General features: G+C 57.4%; 1 protein-coding gene across 3 annotated transcripts in view; it reads right to left on the bottom strand.

Moving 5' to 3' along the window:
- faf1 (Fas (TNFRSF6) associated factor 1) overlaps nucleotides 1-19,991 on the bottom strand; it is a 612,606-nt gene that overhangs the window by 374,559 nt on the left and 218,056 nt on the right. For all 3 annotated transcript variants that reach the window (XM_072510911.1, XM_072510913.1, XM_072510912.1), the window contains exon 8: nucleotides 10,513-10,599. In XM_072510911.1, the coding sequence (XP_072367012.1) occupies nucleotides 10,513-10,599 (87 nt within the window). The remainder of the gene's footprint in view (nucleotides 1-10,512; nucleotides 10,600-19,991) is intronic.

Genomic DNA, 19,991 nt, shown 5'->3' with positions numbered 1-19,991 from the left:
GAAGTTTAGACATCTATGAGTGGAGTGCGAGTGGGCAAGTGTCAAACATCTTTATACTGCAGTGGAGAAGATGCAGCGATCGGTAGGGGCGAGAGACACGGCGCCCGTGAGAGAGGGGGGCGAGAGACACGGCGCGCGCACGAGAGAGGGGGGCGAGAGACACGGCGCGCGCACGAGAGAGGGGGGCGAGAGACACGGCGCGCGCACGAGAGAGGGGGGCGAGAGACACGGCGCGCGCACGAGAGAGGGGGGCGAGAGACAAGGCGCGTGAGCGAGAAGGGGGGGCGAGAGACACGGCGCGCGCGCGCGAGAGAGAGAAGGGGGGGCGAGAGACACGGCGCGCGCGCGCGAGAGAAGGGGGGGGGGCGAGAGACACGGCGCGCGCGCGGGAGAGAAGGGGGGGCGAGAGACACGGCGCGCGCGAGAGAAGGGGGGGCGAGAGACACGGCGCCGGCGCGAGAGAAGGGGGGGCGAGAGACACGGCGCGCGCGCGCGAGAAGGGGGGGGCGAGAGACACGGCGCGCGCGAGAGGGGGGGGCGAGAGACACGGCGCGCGCGAGAGGGGGGGCGGCGAGAGACACGGCGCGCGCGAGAGGGGGGGGCGAGAGACACGGCGCGCGAGAGAAGGGGGGCGAGAGACACGGTGCGCGCACGCGAGGGAAGGGGGGGGCGAGAGACAGGGCGCCGGCGCGAGGGAAGGGGGGGCGAGAGACACGGCGCGCGCGAGAGGGGGGGGGGGGAGGAGAGACACGGCGCGCGCACGAGCGAGAGGGGGGGCGAGGGACACGGCGCGCGCGAGAGGGGGGGGCGAGAGATACGGCGCGCGCGAGAGGGGGGGGCGAGAGACACGGCGCGCGCGCGCGAGAGAAGGGGGGGCGAGAGACACGGCGCGCGCGCGCGAGGGAAGGGGGTCGAGAGACACGGCGCCGACGCGAGGGAAGGGGGGGCGAGAGACACGGCGCGCGCGAGGGAAGGGGGGGCGAGAGACACGGCGCGCGCGAGGGAAGGGGGGGCGAGAGACACGGCGCGCGCGCGCGAGAGGGGGGGGCGAGAGACACGGCGCGCGCGAGAGGGGGGCGAGAGACACGGCGCGCGCGAGAGGGGGGGCGAGAGACACGGCGCGCGCGAGAGGGGCGGGGCGAGAGACACGGCGCGCGTGCGCGCGAGAGGGGGGGGGCGAGAGACACGGCGCGCGCGCGCGAGAGAAGGGGGGGCGAGAGACACGGCGCGCGCGCGCGAGGGAAGGGGGTCGAGAGACACGGCGCCGACGCGAGGGAAGGGGGGGCGAGAGACACGGCGCGCGCGAGGGAAGGGGGGGGGCGAGAGACACGGCGCGCGCGAGGGAAGGGGGGGCGAGAGACACGGCGCGCGCGCGCGAGAGGGGGGGCGAGAGACACGGCGCGCGCGAGAGGGGGGCGAGAGACACGGCGCGCGCGAGAGGGGGGGCGAGAGACACGGCGCGCGCGAGAGGGGCGGGGCGAGAGACACGGCGCGCGTGCGCGCGAGAGGGGGGGGCGAGAGACACGGCGCGCGCGCGCGAGAGAGGGGGGGGCGAGAGACACGGCGCGCGCGCGCGAGAGAGGGGGGGCGAGGGGCACAGCGCGCGCGCGCGAGAGAGTGGGGGGGGCGAGAGACACGGCGCGCGCGCGAGAGAGTGGGGGGGGAGAGACACAGCGCGAGCGAGAGGGGGGGCGAGAGACACGGCGCGCGCGAGAGGGGGGGCGAGAGACACGGCGCGCGCGAGAGGGGCGGGGCGAGAGACACGGCGCGCGTGCGCGCGAGAGGGGGGGGCGAGAGACACGGCGCGCGCGCGAGAGAGGGGGGGGCGAGGGGCACGGCGCGCGCGCGAGAGAGTTGGGGGGGCGAGAGACACGGCGCGCGCGCGAGAGGGGGGGGCGAGAGACACGGCGCGCGCGCGCGAGAGGGGGGGCGAGAGACACGGCGCGCGCGAGGGGGGGGCGAGAGACACGGGGCGCGCGCGCACGCGAGAGGGGGGGGGCGAGAGACACGGGGCGCACAAGCGCGAGAGGGGGGGGCGAGAGACACGGGGCGCGCACGAGAGGGGGGGGCGAGAGACACGGCGCGCGCGAGAGGGGCGGGGCGAGAGACACGGCGCGCGTGCGCGCGAGAGGGGGGGGCGAGAGACACGGCGCGCGCGCGAGAGAGGGGGAGGGCGAGAGACACGGGGCGCGCACGAGAGGGGGGGCGAGAGACACGGCGCGCGCGAGAGGGGCGGGGCGAGAGACACGGCGCGCGTGCGCGCGAGAGGGGGGGGCGAGAGACACGGCGCGCGCGCGAGAGAGGGGGGGGGCGACGGGCACGGCGCGCGCGCGAGAGAGTGGGGGGCGAGAGACACGGCGCGCGCGCGCGTGAGCGAGAGGGGGGGCGAGAGACACGGCGCGCGCGAGGGGGGGGCGAGAGACATGGCGCGCGAGGAGGGGGGCGAGAGACATGGCGCGCGAGGGGGGGGGCGAGAGACACGGGGGGCGCGCGCGCGCGAGAGGACTGCGAGCGGCGCGCGCGCGCACGAGAGGGGGGGCGAGAGACACAGCGCGCTCGAGAGGGGCGGGGCGAGAGACACGGCGCGCGCGCGCGTGCGAGAGGGGGGGGGCGAGAGACACGGCGCGCGCGCGAGAGAGGGGGGGCGAGGGGCACGGCGCGCGCGCGAGAGGGGGGGGGCGAGAGACACGGCGCGCGCGCGAGAGGGGGGGGCGAGAGACACGGTGCGGGCGAGCGCGGCGGGGGGGACAGGGCGCGGGCGATTTGATACAGATAAAGATGTTGCAGTTACTTTTGCCAGGAAAGAATTACAAGCAATGAAATGAAATTAAATGAAAATCACTTATTGTCACAAGTAAGCTTCAAATGAAGCTACTGTGAAAAGGCCCTAGTCGCCACATTCCAGCGCCTGTTCGTGAAAGCTGTTACAGGAATGCAGACAAGACATTATGCTAATCCACCACTTTAAAGTCTCAAATGCACCTTATGCAATGCTGAAATTTAATTTTCCTGATAGTCACGTTAATACTGGAAAAAAATCCAATTTGAAAACAAAATGTGTTCTTTCAAAACACTGAAGAATTTTCAAATTGAAATATTGTGAAGGCTGTTTGAAAAATATTTAAAGCTGGAAGCATTCATACCTTTTGAAGTTTAGACATCTATGAGTGGAGTGCGAGTGGGCAAGTGTCAAACATCTTTATACTGCAGTGGAGAAGATGCAGCGATCGGTAGGGGCGAGAGACACGGCGCCCGTGAGAGAGGGGGGCGAGAGACACGGCGCGCGTGCGCGCGAGAGGGGGGGGGCGAGAGACACCGCGCGCGCGCGAGAGAGGGGGGGGCGAGGGGCACGGCGCGCGCGCGAGAGAGTGGGGGGGGGCGAGAGACACGGCGCGCGCGCGAGAGGGGGGGGGCGAGAGACACGGCGCGCGCGAAGGGGGGGGCGAGAGACACGGCGCGCGCGAGAGGGGGGGGGCGAGAGACACGGGGCGCGCTCGCGCAAGAGGGGGGGGCGAGAGACACGGCGCGCGCGCGCACGAGAGGGGGGGCGAGAGACACGGCGCGCGCGAGAGGGGCGGGGCGAGAGACACGGCGCGCGTGCGCGCGAGAGGGGGGGCGAGAGACACGGCGCGCGCGCGAGAGGGGGGGCGAGGGGCACGGCGCGCGCACGCGAGAGAGTGGGGGGGCGAGAGACACGGCGCGCGCGCGCACGAGAGGGGGGGCGAGACACACAGCGCGCGCGAGAGGGGCGGGGCGAGAGACACGGCGCGCGCGCTGCGCGCGAGGGGGGGGCGAGAGACACGGCACGCGCGCGAGAGAGGGGGGGGCGAGGGGCACGGCGCGCGCGCGAGAGAGGGGGGGGGCGAGAGACACGGCGCGCGCGCAAGAGGGGGGGGGCGAGAGACACGGCGCGGGCGAGCGCGGCGGGGGGACAGGGCGCGGGCGATTTGATACAGATAAAGATGTTGCAGTTACTTTTGCCAGGAAAGAATTACAAGCAATGAAATGAAATTAAATGAAAATCACTTATTGTCACAAGTAAGCTTCAAATGAAGCTACTGTGAAAAGACCCTAGTCGCCACATTCCAGCGCCTGTTCGGGAAGGCTGTTACGGGAATGCAGACAAGACATTATGCTAATCCACCACTTTAAAGTCTCAAATGCACCTTATGCAATGCTGAAATTTAATTTTCCTGATAGTCACGTTAATACTGGAAAAAAATCCAATTTGAAAACAAAATGTGTTCTTTCAAAACACTGAAGAATTTTCAAATTGAAATATTGTGAAGGCTGTTTGAAAAATATTTAAAGCTGGAAGCATTCATACCTTTTGAAGTTTAGACATCTATGAGTGGAGTGCGAGTGGGCAAGTGTCAAACATCTTTATACTGCAGTGGAGAAGATGCAGCGATCGGTAGGGGCGAGAGACACGGCGCCCGTGAGAGAGGGGGGCGAGAGACACGGCGCGCGCACGAGAGAGGGGGGCGAGAGACACGGCGCGCGCACGAGAGAGGGGGGCGAGAGACACGGCGCGCGCGCGAGAGAGGGGGGCGAGAGACACGGCGCGCGCGAGAGAAGGGGGGGCGAGAGACACGGCGCCGGCGCGAGAGAAGGGTGGGCGAGAGACACGGCGCGCGCGCGAGAGAGGGGGGCGAGAGACACGGCGCGCGCGAGAGAAGGGGGGGGGCGAGAGACACGGCGCCGGCGCGAGAGAAGGGGGGGCGAGAGACACGGCGCCGGCGCGAGGGAAGGGGGGGGCGAGAGACACGGCGCGAGCGCGCGCGAGGGAAGGGGGGGGCGAGAGACAAGGCGCGTGAGCGAGAGAGGGGGGCGAGCGGCGCGCGCGAGAAGGGGGGGGCGAGAGACACGGCGCGCGCGCGCGAGAGAGAGAAGGGGGGGCGAGAGACACGGCGCGCGCGCGCGAGAGAGAAGGGGGGGCGAGAGACACGGCGCGCGAGAGAGAAGGGGGGGGCGAGAGACACGGCGCGCGCGCGCGAGAGAAGGGGGGGCGAGAGACACGGCGCGCGCGCGGGAGAGAAGGGGGGGCGAGAGACACGGCGCGCGCGAGAGAAGGGGGGGCGAGAGACACGGCGCTGGCGCGAGAGAAGGGGGGGCGAGAGACACGGCGCGCGCGCGCGCGAGAGAAGGGGGGGCGAGAGACACGGCGCCCGTGAGAGAGGGGGGGGCGAGAGACACGGCGCTGCGCACGAGAGAGGGGGGCGAGAGACACGGCGCGCGCGCGCGAGAAGGGGGGGGCGAGAGACACGGCGCGCGCGCGCGAGAGAGAGAAGGGGGGGCGAGAGACACGGCGCGCGCGCGAGAGAGAGAGAAGGGGGGGCGAGAGACACGGCGCGCGCGCGAGAGAGAAGGGGGGGCGAGAGACAGGGCGCGCGCGCGCGAGAGAAGGGGGGGCGAGAGACACGGCGCGCGCGCGGGAGAAGGGGGGGGGCGAAAGACACGGCGCGCGTGAGCGAGAGAGGGGGGCGAGAGACACGGCGCGCGCGCGCGAGAAGGGGGGGGCGAGAGACACGGCGCGCGCAAGAGAAGGGGGGGCGAGAGACACGGCGCGCGCGAGAGGGGGGGGGCGAGAGACACGGCGCGCGCGCGAGAGAAGGGGGGACGAGAGACACGGCGCCGGCGCGAGGGAGGGAAGGGGGGGGCGAGAGACACGGCGCGCGCGCGCGAGGGAGGGAAGGGGGGGCGAGAGACACGGCGCGCGCGTGAGAGAAGGGGGGGGGCGAGAGACACGGCACGCGCGCGCGAGAGGGGGGGGGCGAGAGACACGGCGCGCGCGAGAGGGGGGGGGCGAGAGACACGGCGCCGGCGCGAGGAAGGGGGGGCGAGAGACACGGCACGCGCGCGAGAGAAGGGGGGGGGCGAGAGACACGGCGCGCGCGCGCGCGAGAGGGGGGGGGCGAGAGACACGGCGCGCGCGAGGGGGGGGGGCGAGAGACACGGCGCGCGCGCGCGAGAGGGGGGGGCGAGAGGCACGGCGCGCGCGCGGAGAGGGGGGGGCGAGAGGCACGGCGCGCGCGCGCGAGAGGGGGGGGCGAGAGGCACGGCGCGCTGCGCGCGAGAGGGGGGGGCGAGGGGCACGGCGCGCGCGAGAGGGGGAGGGCGAGAGACACGGTGCGGGCGAGCGCGGCGGGGGGACAGGGCGTGGGCGACGGGGGGACAGGGCGCGGGCGACGGGGGGACAGGGCGCGGGCGAGCGCGGCGGGGGGACAGGGCGCGGGCGAGCGCGGCGGGGGGACAGGGCGCGGGCGAGCGCGGCGGGGGGGACAGGGCGCGGGCGAGCGCGGCGGGGGGGACAGGGCGCGGGCGCGCGAGAGAAGGGGGGACAGGGCGCGGGCGCGCGCGGGCGGGGGGACAGGGCGCGCGAGAGAAGGGGGGACAGGGCACGCGAGAGAAGGGGGGACAGGGCGCGCGAGAGAAGGGGGGACAGGGCGCGCGAGAGAAGGGGGACAGGGCGCGCGAGAGAAGGGGGGACAGGGCGCGCGAGAGAAGGGGGGACAGGGCGCGCGAGAGAAGGGGGGACAGGGCGCGCGAGAGTAGGGGGGACAGGGCGCGCGAGAGAAGGGGGGCACGGCGCGCGAGAGAAGGGGGGGCACGGCGCGCGAGAGAAGGGGGGGCACGGCGCGCGAGAGAAGGGGGGCACGGCGCGCGAGAGAAGGGGGGGCACGGCGCGCGAGAGAAGGGGGGGCACGGCGCGCGAGAGAAGGGGGGGCACGGCGCGCGAGAGAAGGGGGCACGGCGCGCGAGAGAAGGGGGCACGGCGCGCGAGAGAAGGGGGGCACGGCGCGCGAGAGAAGGGGGGGCACGGCGCGCGAGAGAAGGGGGGGCACGGCGCGCGAGAGAAGGGGGGGCACGGCGCGCGAGAGAAGGGGGGACACGGCGCGCGAGAGAAGGGGGGACACGGCGCGCGAGAGAAGGGGGGACACGGCGCGCGAGAGAAGGGGGGACACGGCGCGCGAGAGAAGGGGGGACACGGCGCGCGAGAGAAGGGGGGACACGGCGCGCGAGAGAAGGGGGGACACGGCGCGCGAGAGAAGGGGGGACACGGCGCGCGAGAGAAGGGGGGACACGGCGCGCGAGAGAAGGGGGGACACGGCGCGCGAGAGAAGGGGGGACACGGCGCGCGAGAGAAGGGGGGACACGGCGCGCGAGAGAAGGGGGGACACGGCGCGCGAGAGAAGGGGGGACACGGCGCGCGAGAGAAGGGGGGACACGGCGCGCGAGAGAAGGGGGGACACGGCGCGCGAGAGAAGGGGGGACACGGCGCGCGAGAGAAGGGGGGACACGGCGCGCGAGAGAAGGGGGGACACGGCGCGCGAGAGAAGGGGGGACACGGCGCGCGAGAGAAGGGGGGACACGGCGCGCGAGAGAAAGGGGGACACGGCGCGCGAGAGAAGGGGGGACACGGCGCGCGAGAGAAGGGGGGACACGGCGCGCGAGAGAAGGGGGGACACGGCGCGCGAGAGAAGGGGGGACACGGCGCGCGAGAGAAGGGGGGACACGGCGCGCGAGAGAAGGGGGGACACGGCGCGCGAGAGAAGGGGGGACACGGCGCGCGAGAGAAGGGGGGACACGGCGCGCGAGAGAAGGGGGGACACGGCGCGCGAGAGAAGGGGGGACACGGCGCGCGAGAGAAGGGGGGACACGGCGCGCGAGAGAAGGGGGGACACGGCGCGCGAGAGAAGGGGGGACACGGCGCGCGAGAGAAGGGGGGACACGGCGCGCGAGAGAAGGGGGGACACGGCGCGCGAGAGAAGGGGGGACACGGCGCGCGAGAGAAGGGGGGACACGGCGCGCGAGAGAAGGGGGGACACGGCGCGCGAGAGAAGGGGGGACACGGCGCGCGAGAGAAGGGGGGACACGGCGCGCGAGAGAAGGGGGGACACGGCGCGCGAGAGAAGGGGGGACACGGCGCGCGAGAGAAGGGGGGACACGGCGCGCGAGAGAAGGGGGGACACGGCGCGCGAGAGAAGGGGGGACACGGCGCGCGAGAGAAGGGGGGACACGGCGCGCGAGAGAAGGGGGGACACGGCGCGCGAGAGAAGGGGGGACACGGCGCGCGAGAGAAGGGGGGACACGGCGCGCGAGAGAAGGGGGGACACGGCGCGCGAGAGAAGGGGGGACACGGCGCGCGAGAGAAGGGGGGACACGGCGCGCGAGAGAAGGGGGGACACGGCGCGCGAGAGAAGGGGGGACACGGCGCGCGAGAGAAGGGGGGACACGGCGCGCGAGAGAAGGGGGGACACGGCGCGCGAGAGAAGGGGGGACACGGCGCGCGAGAGAAGGGGGGACACGGCGCGCGAGAGAAGGGGGGACACGGCGCGCGAGAGAAGGGGGGACACGGCGCGCGAGAGAAGGGGGGACACGGCGCGCGAGAGAAGGGGGGACACGGCGCGCGAGAGAAGGGGGGACACGGCGCGCGAGAGAAGGGGGGACACGGCGCGCGAGAGAAGGGGGGACACGGCGCGCGAGAGAAGGGGGGACACGGCGCGCGAGAGAAGGGGGGACACGGCGCGCGAGAGAAGGGGGGACACGGCGCGCGAGAGAAGGGGGGACACGGCGCGCGAGAGAAGGGGGGACACGGCGCGCGAGAGAAGGGGGGACACGGCGCGCGAGAGAAGGGGGGACACGGCGCGCGAGAGAAGGGGGGACACGGCGCGCGAGAGAAGGGGGGACACGGCGCGCGAGAGAAGGGGGGACACGGCGCGCGAGAGAAGGGGGGACACGGCGCGCGAGAGAAGGGGGGACACGGCGCGCGAGAGAAGGGGGGACACGGCGCGCGAGAGAAGGGGGGACACGGCGCGCGAGAGAAGGGGGGACACGGCGCGCGAGAGAAGGGGGGACACGGCGCGCGAGAGAAGGGGGGACACGGCGCGCGAGAGAAGGGGGGACACGGCGCGCGAGAGAAGGGGGGACACGGCGCGCGAGAGAAGGGGGGACACGGCGCGCGAGAGAAGGGGGGACACGGCGCGCGAGAGAAGGGGGGACACGGCGCGCGAGAGAAGGGGGGACACGGCGCGCGAGAGAAGGGGGGACACGGCGCGCGAGAGAAGGGGGGACACGGCGCGCGAGAGAAGGGGGGACACGGCGCGCGAGAGAAGGGGGGACACGGCGCGCGAGAGAAGGGGGGACACGGCGCGCGAGAGAAGGGGGGACACGGCGCGCGAGAGAAGGGGGGACACGGCGCGCGAGAGAAGGGGGGACACGGCGCGCGAGAGAAGGGGGGACACGGCGCGCGAGAGAAGGGGGGACACGGCGCGCGAGAGAAGGGGGGACACGGCGCGCGAGAGAAGGGGGGACACGGCGCGCGAGAGAAGGGGGGACACGGCGCGCGAGAGAAGGGGGGACACGGCGCGCGAGAGAAGGGGGGACACGGCGCGCGAGAGAAGGGGGGACACGGCGCGCGAGAGAAGGGGGGACACGGCGCGCGAGAGAAGGGGGGACACGGCGCGCGAGAGAAGGGGGGACACGGCGCGCGAGAGAAGGGGGGACACGGCGCGCGAGAGAAGGGGGGACACGGCGCGCGAGAGAAGGGGGGACACGGCGCGCGAGAGAAGGGGGGACACGGCGCGCGAGAGAAGGGGGGACACGGCGCGCGAGAGAAGGGGGGACACGGCGCGCGAGAGAAGGGGGGACACGGCGCGCGAGAGAAGGGGGGACACGGCGCGCGAGAGAAGGGGGGACACGGCGCGCGAGAGAAGGGGGACACGGCGCGCGAGAGAAGGGGGGACACGGCGCGCGAGAGTGTGTCCACAGAATATTCAATTTGGAATTAAACGATCAACAACATTCTTTCCAGATTAAAGTTTAAAAAATTGAAGAATATCTCAATCAAACATGTCACATTTGATTCTAAGTTACCTAAAGCAGACCATGATTCCAGTCACGAACAACAACTCGGTTAAAAGTATTGACATTACTCAAACTAAAGTTAGAAAATAGTATTTTGCGTCATTGCGTACTTTTTCAAAATGAGAATCTTAGCGGTTCTAACATGATTCCCTCATACCGTAAATATTTCTGTATTAAATCATACCAGTAGTTCAAGCATTAACAAAGTGATTCAGCTAACCAAACTCAAAGCCTCAGTGAACAGGATTTCATTCGAATTGAATCAAAAAATGTAAATCAGTTTACAAAAAGTTTGAGAATGTATTTAATGGTGGCCGAATTATTTCAGAGGATTATACATGCAGATACTAAAACATCTTGAAATGTTTATACAGCTGACTGGTCTCAACTATAGGTAAATCTGAAAAGTAAGCTCTTGTGCCTTACGCGTCTCTTCAATTATGAAAAGATGTTTGGCTAATGGCTACAATGGTCATATAAAAAAAAGAGTAATGCAGAAATGAAAATATATCAAAACCACAAACTAACAAAAGCAGCAGTAGTACTTAAAAGAACATCTGCAGAAAGAATGTCTCTCGCCTATTCATTACACAATACTAAGGATTGAATCACAGTACAAATTCTTTAAAAATAAATTGTACTCACAGAGTCATCCTCGGCAGTGGCAGGCCAGCCTTCCCAAATCTGGTGACGGACGTGGATGTTTGTGAGATCAAATATGTTACGTTTTACCTAATAAAGAGAGTTTAAAAAAAGGATGTAATACACTGCACTTTGTTTTTATTTAAAGTCATTTCAAGCACAGTACATTTCAATGCAAGTCTTTTCAAAATTCTTTCAGGCGATGTGGGGTTGCTGACTGGGTCAGCAATTGTTGCCTATCCCTAATTTCCCTCAAGAAGGCGGTGGTGAGCTGCTACCTTGAACCGTTGCTGTACATGTGGTGTTGGTGTACCAATGGTGCTGTTAGGAAGGCAGTTGCCAGTGAGAGTGAAGGGACAGAACTAAAGTTCTAAGTTAGAATGGTGAGTGGCTTGGAAGGGAACACACAGTTCCCATGAATCTGCTGCCCTTGTCCTTCTTGGTAGTAGAGGTCACGAGTTTGGAAGGTTCCTGTTGAAGTAAACTTAATAATGAGTTGCTGCAGTGCAACTCATTGTGTGTAGTACACACTGCTGCCACTGCATACGGTGGTTGAGGGAGTGAATATTTTTGTCATACCAAATGTAAATAAACTGGTCAGTTATTCATACGCTCTCCACAACAGGAGCCTTCGTATTATACTTTTTTTTCCCCATTTATTCATGGCATGTGAGCATTGCAACAACTACATAATTTGTTGCCTATTTGAGAAATGTTCTGAGAATAGAAGGACCCAAACGGTTACAGAGTATCATAAATGGATAGCAGAAGGATGAGTACTGAATCATTAGTAGGAATAATGAGTTCAGAGTATGCGACAAATTAAAATAGGTTAGTCTCAGCTTCCAATACAAGTTAAATGCTAAATGAGTTAATACATCAGAACTGCAACTATGGTAACATTTTGCTGATGAAAAGTACTAGCACATTTTGATTGCTCAATTGTTTTTTTCCATGTCTGGCAAATTTTGAAAAGATTCCACTCAAATACATATAATAAAATCTACACAGTGCTAGTTTAGTACTGTTCATTATAAAACAATGAAAAATTTATCCGAAAGGGGAAAATTCAAAATGTTATGCTTTATGCATCAATAAATGAAGGCAACGTACATTATACAGGTTCTTTATTGGTCCTGCAAATTAATAGCAACTTAGATTTCCATAACTTAGACAAACCACAATAAACCTTAGACCTAACCCTAATCTGAAAGAAAATCCTCAAGGACAGAAATGTCCACAATGCAACCACACATTTCAAGAAACTGATCTTCATTAAGCTTTGCACATTAACCTTGAGAGCTATCAATGTCTTTTCACTCACAGTAACAGAAATAGGCATGGCAACACAAGTTCACTCAAAACTGCATTTCGTATTTCCTTTGCAAATCAAATTTGTTTTTACAAATGTTTGAAAGACTTAGTAACTCCACTGAATTGGAATATTTCAACAACTTTGAACATGCTCAAACATGGGAAACCTTTTTCTCCAATATGAAGAACAACTGCTCATCACTATTCTTGTTGCTGTCAATCAGCTAGCTTGCATCCATATTGTCACTGTCCCTTTAACTCAATGGGCTTTAACTATTCCGGTAAACCTATTATGTGACACCTTGTCAAACATCTTTTGGAAGTCCAAATGGACCACATCAACTGCATTACTAAGCTCTCTGTTATTGCATCAAAAATTAAATCAAGTTGGTTAAACACAATTTGCCTTTAATAAATTTATGCATTGCTTCCTTAATTAATCTACACTTCTAACTGTTAAATTCATCTTAAATCATCATTTATACAAGTTTCCCACTATAGAGGTTAAACTGATGGTCTGTAATTGCTGGATCAATCTTAACACACTTGTTGAACAATTCTAATTCTCCAGTCCTCTGATGCCACCCCCATATTTAAGGAGGATTAGAAGATTATGACCAGTATCTCAATTTTAACACTAACTTGCTTCTGATCTGTCACTGGTGACTTAGCAACTTGAAATATAGCCAGCCTTTCTAATCTTTAAAAAAAAAAAATTAGCATACCCAATTCATTTTTTCCAATTAAGGGGCAATTTAGCGTGGCCAATCCACCATGCACATTTTTAGTGGGGCGTAACCCACGCAAACACGGGGAGAATGTGCAAACTCCACATGGACAGTGACCTAGAGCCAGGACCGAACCTGGGACCTCAGCGCCGTGAGGCAGCTGTACTAATCACTGCGCCCTCGTGCTGCCCCTCAGCCTTTCTAATCTAGCCTATCCAGTATATAACTACCTCATCATTCAAAATGATTATGGCAGCATCTTCTTCCTTGGTGAAGGACAGATGCAAAGTACTCATTAAGAATGTTTGTCATGCCCGATTTCTATGCGTAAATCCCCCTTTTGGACCACAATACTGCTCTCTTACTATTGATATGCTCATTGGAGGACTTTTGGATTCAATTGTACATCAAGTGACATTCTCTGTACATATTCTTTTTTGCTTCTAATTTCGTTTTTCACTTCCCTCTGAACTTACTATATTCAGCTTGGTTCGTCTCGCTTGTATTATCAACCTGTCATATACACACTTCCAATGTGGTAAAAGTTCCAAGTTATTCAATCACAAAGTTTAACAGATGATATCTATTGGAAAATTAACTTTGTGTCCGAGCAAAAGAATGGAAAAGCACTTGACCCCCCAAACCCAAGTATGTTGTTTTGCTCCATTTCACTGATACATTATTCTTTCTCAGATATAGGATCCTCAACTTTTGCATACCATGGTCATTTCAGTTAAAAATATTATGTTTTCTCTGCTGGTCCATATTGTCCCACACTGCACTTAAGTACCATTTCTGTCAGATTGTTATGCTCAGTTTTAACTATTGATTGCAATATTTTTACTGAACTGAACATTCATCACAGTTTACTTTTCAAGTTTGCCCCGAGTTGCTTTCTTATTTAAAACTTTGTTTTTTTTCCTCCACCTTGCCGTTTACCTTTGCTCTATATCCATCTGCTGCCCCAAATTCAACTCCTCCATCAGGTCTCTAATTCCAACCAAATTTTAATCGGATATCTAGTCCCAACAGCTTTTCTCTTTCTTTATGCTGAGAACTGTTCAACTGAAATCTCCTCACCATAATATGCTTGTAAATTCTATGTTCATGGTTGCTCTCAGTAATTGCTTTGGCAAATGCAATACCAGAAAACTATTATAGCAAAATTAGGTTTCTTGCTCTTGCAAATGCCCTGTTAACCTTTGTTGTGAATATTTTACATTGTTTTATAATAATAAATCAGAATTACTAGTATGGAATTGTACTGATACAAAAATATATTTTTAGAAGTTAACAAAGCCATTGGTAAATATTTGTTTTATATTATAAACCTAGGTCATTATTTAATGTGGTAAGAGTGACTGCCCTTGACATCAAGGTACCATTTGTCCAAGTGGGGCAAAAACCCTAGTAAACTGAAGTTAATGTGAATAACAGGGCCGGGGGGGGGGGGGGGGGAGAAGAGAGGGAGAGAGACTCTGCACCTTGATTCATACCTAGTCAAAGGAAGGCGGTTTTTCTTGTTGGTGGCTTACAGAATACACGCAGTAGTGTAATGGCATCTGTATTGTTTCTTATCTCTAACCAAACACATTTTATCCTTGTTTCTTCTAAGCCATGCACTCTCTCCAGCACTGTAGTGTTCTCCTTAATCCATACCGGCACATCCTCCTTTCCTTCCTTAACTTCCCTGAATACCTTGTATCCAAGAAAATATAGTATCTAGTCTTACCTTTTTTGATCCAGATCGCACTTACCACTATATCATATTCCCATCTGCCTATGTGCACCTGCAGTTCATCAATCTCATTTACCACACTTCATGTGTTTACATGTGTGAACTGCAAACTGAAATGGGTATTACTGTACTTATTCCCGCTTGGTCTAACCTCATGTAATGCTTTATTATTGCTTGGTGCTATCGGTCTTTCCCAATAGTCTGCGCGCCTTACTTCTCCTTTTGAGTGCAATAACCCTGCCAAATGAGTTTATACCCTCTTCTCCAGCACTATCAACCAGCTCGCAAGTAAATCAGTTCCAGCCCTGTTGAGGTGCAACCCGTCTGATCTGAGAGGTCCCACGTGTCAGAGAATTCCCAAGAGTGGTTGTGAAGACATCGACTCGGATGTTTTGGTAGCAACTGTTTATTGTTCACTACAGAGACTACTTCTTCAGTAGATTACCAGACACCCAGTGCTGGCTGGCAATTCTTTATATACACATCTGAGTATAATTAACTGATCAATACCCAATACTTATTTACCTTATTGCCTTAAACTACTGGATATCTAACATCCATCAACAGGACCCAAGTGATTCCCAACTTTTCTTTAAATTAAATTGATATGTAAACAAAAGCTACTTTGAGAAATACAAAATGATGATATATGTTATTTTATTATACAATCAATCTTTAACATACTCCATATTTCTCCCGTGGGGGGTGGTTAGCAGTTGGTTGGACGGCTGGTTTGATTTGTGGAGTGATGCCAGCAGTGCAGGTTCAATTCCTGTGCGGGCTGAGTTTGTCCATGATAGCCCTGCCTTCTCAACCTTGACCCTTGCCTGAGGCGTATTGACCCTCAGGCTAAATCACTAACAGTAAGCTCTCACCCAAAAAGCAGAGAGCGCCTATAGTTCTCGGGGCCTACGGCAACTTTCATTTCTCCTGTCTTACAAACAAAAAAATTTAATAAGGTTATAAAATTAAAATTTCCGTGTTCTCATAATCCATAACACATGGGGCATGATCCAACCGCCAAGCTGCAACCGAAAAGCAGCTCGTCAAGGCGCAGCATAGCCAATGAAAATCAGGAGACCCTGCTCCCAGGATCTACCCGGCTCGCAACGCCTCGCGAGATTCAACGCAATCTCACCGAGACGTTGCTTTGTGAGGCAGTAAGTCCCACTCTAATGTGCAGAATCCCGAGGTACCTGAGGCTTTGGGATTCAACCCCTTTGCCGCAGAGATCCCGGGCAAACACCGTTCAGCACTGGTGCCCACAAACGGGGACCAGACTGAATGGCACTTGTGGGGGTCTCTAAGGAGATTGGAGGCCCCCTGCTGCATGCCCTTTGGGCATTGCTGGTGCCACCTGGGTTCCTAGCAGTGCTACCCTGGCACTGCCAATGTGCCCAGGTGGTATTTTCTGCACGTGTGCGATCGGGCCACTGGGATTGCCCGGTGTGGGTGATGGGTGCAGGATCCCTCCCATATTGCATTCGGGCAGAGTGGCATCAGGGATTGTTTCGGGGGGGATCTCAAGAGATCGGGATGCCATTTAAATATGGCATCTCGATCTCTCGCTACAATTTTTAGCTGGGGGAAGGGCAATTATGATGCCATTAGACATGACTTGGGGGGGGGGGGGGGGGGAGTATGTTGGAGAAGTAGGCTGCAAGTGTTGGGCACACTGGATATGGGGAGCTTATTCAAGGAACAGCTACTGTGTGTTCTTGATAAGTACGTACCGGTCAGGCAGGGAGGAAGGCGTTGAGCGAGGGAACCGTGGTTTACCAAAGAAGTGGAATCTGTTAGGAGGAAGAAGGAGGCCTATGTGAAGATGAGGTGTGAAGTTTCAGTTGGGGCGCTTGATAGTTACAAGGTAGCGAGGAAGGATCTAAAGAGAGAGCTAAGACGAGCAAGGAGGGGACACGAGCAGTATTTGGCAGGTAGGATCAAGGAAAACCCAAAAGCTTTCTATAGGTATGTCAGGAATAAAAGAATGACTAGGGTAAGAGTAGGGCCAGTCAAGGACAGGGATGGGAAGTTGTGTGTGGAGTCTAAAGAGATAGGCGAGATACTAAATGAATATTTTTCGTCAGTATTCACTCAGGAAAAAGAGAATGTTGTGGAGGAGAATGCTGAGACCCAGGCTATTAGAATAGATGGCATTGAGGTACGTAGGGAAGAGGTGTTGGCAATTCTGGACAGGCTGAAAATAGATAAGTCCCCGGGGCCTGATGGGATTTATCCTAGGATTCTCTGGGAAGCCAGGGAAGAGATTGCTGAGCCTTTGGCTTTGATTTTTATGTCATCATTGGCTACAGGAATAGTGCCAGAGGACTGGAGGATAGCAAATGTGGTTCCTTTGTTCAAGAAGGGGAGTAGAGACAACCCCGGCAACTATAGACCGGTGAGCCTCACGTCTGTTGTGGGTAAAGTCTTGGAGGGGATTATAAGAGACAAGATTTATAATCATCTAGATAGGAATAATATGATTTGGGGTAGTCAGCATGGCTTTGTGAAGGGGAGGTCATGCCTCACAAACCTTATCGAGTTCTTTGAGAAGGTGACTGAACAGGTAGACGAGGGTAAAGCAGTTGATGTGGTGTATATGGATTTCAGTAAAGCGTTTGATAAGGTTCCCCACGGTAGGCTATTGCAGAAAATACGGAGGATTGAGGGTGATTCAGAGATGTGGATCAGAAATTGGCTAGCTGAAAGAAGACAGAGGGTGGTGGTTGATGGGAAATGTTCAGAATGGAGTTCAGTTACAAGTGGCGTACCACAAGGATCTGTTCTGGGGCCGTTGCGGTTTGTCATTTTTATAAATGACCTAGAGGAGGGCGCAGAAGGGTGGGTGAGTAAATTTGCAGACGACACTAAAGTCGGTGGTGTTGTCGACAGTGCGGAAGGATGTTGCAGGTTACAGAGGGACATAGATAAGCTGCAGAGCTGGGCTGAGAGGTGGCAAATGGAGTTTAATGTAGAGAAGTGTGAGGTGATTCACTTTGGAAGGAATAACAGGAATGCGGAATATTTGGCTAATGGTAAAGTTCTTGGAAGTGTGGATGAGCAGAGGGATCTCGGTGTCCATGTACATAGATCCCTGAAAGTTGCCACCCAGGTTGATAGGGTTGTGAAGAAGGCCTATGGAGTGTTGGCCTTTATTGGTAGAGGGAATGAGTTCCGGAGTCATGAGGTCATGTTGCAGCTGTACAAAACTCTGGTATGGCCGCATTTGGAGTATTGCGTACAGTTCTGGTCACATCATTATAGGAAGGACGTGGAAGCTTTGGAGCGGGTGCAGAGGAGATTTACCAGGATGTTGCCTGGTATGGAGGGAAAATCGTATGAGGAAAGGCTGATGGATTTGAGGTTGTTTTCGTTAGAGAGAAGAAGATTAAGAGACTTAATAGAGGCATACAAAATGATCAGGGGGTTAGATAGGGTGGACAGTGAGAGTCTTCTCCCGCGGATGGAAATGACTAGCACGAGGGGACATAGCCTTAAACTGAGGGGTAATAGATATAGGACAGAGGTCAGAGGTAGGTTCTTTACGCAAAGAGTGGTGAGGCCGTGGAATGCCCTACCTGCAACAGTAGTGAACTCTCCAACATTGAGGGCATTTAAAAGTTTATTGGATAAGCATATGGATGATAATGGCATAGTGTAGGTTAGATGGCTTTTGTTTTTTGACTTCCCATGTCGGTGCAACATCGTGGGCCGAAGGGCCTGTACTGCGCTGTATCGTTCTATGTTCTATGTTCTAATTGGCAGTTCCGGTGAGCGTAGCTCCTCACTGTACAAAACAGGGCAATGTACGGCCTTGGAAGAGTTGTGTCCAAGGTGTCACTCATCGAGAATATCCAACAATTTATTTGGACAAGCAATTCTCTTTGTGAAACAATCCAATAATTGGTGACTTGTGTCAACCCATTTTATTTGTGAAATCTCCTTCCTTGCCGACATCTTTGATAAACTCGCGAGATCAATCCTCAACCTCTTTTCTGTAACACTGTCAAATGAACATCGCACCACAGCGAACAATTATCTACATACATAGCATTCTATAAGCATATTCTCCCCCCCCCCCCCCACCCCATTGTCCCTTTTTTGGAGTTCCTTTAAAATACATAGCCATAATTGTTGCTTCTACCAGCACAAGCATCTCCACAGCTATGGTATTTTTAACTGCTCTCTTTAATTTCCATGCTAATGGACAACATTTATTTTTACTTGCCACTAAAAATATAATGAATTCTGCTGTGCTACCATTGGGAAGTTTAGCATGATGTGAGGCATCACAAAGAATTACTAAATTTCATCCGTTCTGGGTCATCCAAATTTGGAAATCTGAGTTTATATTCTTCTGAACATAATTTCTTCAATGTCCTATTTGTTTTGAGCACTTTTCCAACAATAGCATATTTCAGCATGATGCTCAATGCTGGCAAGCATGCGTTCTGGTTTGTATGCATAGCCAGTTTAATTATCCAATTAAGCTTCTCAATTGGTCTGCTTCTTGTTTGGTTGTAGAAGCATCCTTTTGAGAGGATCTGGATTGATTTATTATGATCCTATTAACATTCTCTAGGTAAGAAGCGAGTTAGGGTTCTGACCAACTCTAGATACTTAAAGAAGCCTAACTTCCAATTTTGAATTCCTTTATAATTTCATCTATCTAAAATGCCACAGATTCGCCCCTATAGGAAATCACCTTTGTACGATAAGAAAGTGTCTGCTAGTTTTCTTTCATTGTACCAATAAAATATTGATGGATCTGCTTTGAGTTGAAGACAACCAGTTCACAATAGCACAGTGGTTAGCACGGTTGCTTCACAGCGCCAGGGTTCCAGGTTAGATTCCCGCTTGGGTTACTGTCTGTGCGGACTCTACACATTCTCCCCGTGTCTGCATGGGTTTCCTCTGGGTGCTCCAGTTTCCTCCCACAAGTCCCGAAATATGTGCTTGTTAGCACATTGGACATTCTGAATTCTCCCTCAGAGGCAAGTGCTGCGGTCGTTTTTCAACCATCTCGAGAGCTCACTCTCCGCCCCGCAACCACCGCCAAAACTCGCCCCGGAGTGACTGTGGAGCTTCTCCCGACTCAGCGTTCATGGATCGAGCAGGATACCAGGGCCAGGAACAAGACTCTGGTCAATCGTGTGAGGGCGCTGTCCCCCGGCTGCACACAAATCGTCATTTGCCCCCAGGAGGCCGCACGTATTTCCTGGAGAATTTTGACACGGAGGATCCAACCCTACCGCTGTTCTGTGCTACTGGCCCCAGAACGGTAGCTATCCGGGTGACGCTGCTGCTAAACGGACATCCCACGGAGATGGAATTGGACATGGGAGCGGTAGTTTTGGTCATCAGTTTACGTACGTTTGCGGCCATTTGAACAGGTCTTCAGCCGCTAGAGCTTCATGACACAGGGGCCAGACTGGCCATGTATACCAGGGAGCCCTTAGAAATCGAGGGCACCGCCCAATTGCTTGTGGCATACAGAGACCAGTACGCATGCCTATCATTGGTGGTTGTACGACACAACAGGCCCAGTGATTGGCTGCGTCATCTACATTTGGATTGGCAACGCGTGTACCAGATGTATCCCCAAGGGCTGGATGGAGTGCTGTCCAAGTTCCAGTCCGTTTTCGCCTAAGTCCTCGGGACCATTAAAGGTGCTATGGCACAATAAATGTGGAGGAACGCTC

The sequence above is a fragment of the Scyliorhinus torazame genome, chromosome 7 (assembly GCF_047496885.1).
Source record: "Scyliorhinus torazame isolate Kashiwa2021f chromosome 7, sScyTor2.1, whole genome shotgun sequence".
NCBI lineage: Eukaryota > Metazoa > Chordata > Chondrichthyes > Carcharhiniformes > Scyliorhinidae > Scyliorhinus > Scyliorhinus torazame.
Note: the sequence above shows the minus strand (reverse complement) of the source record. Positions and strands in the feature narration are given on the sequence as shown.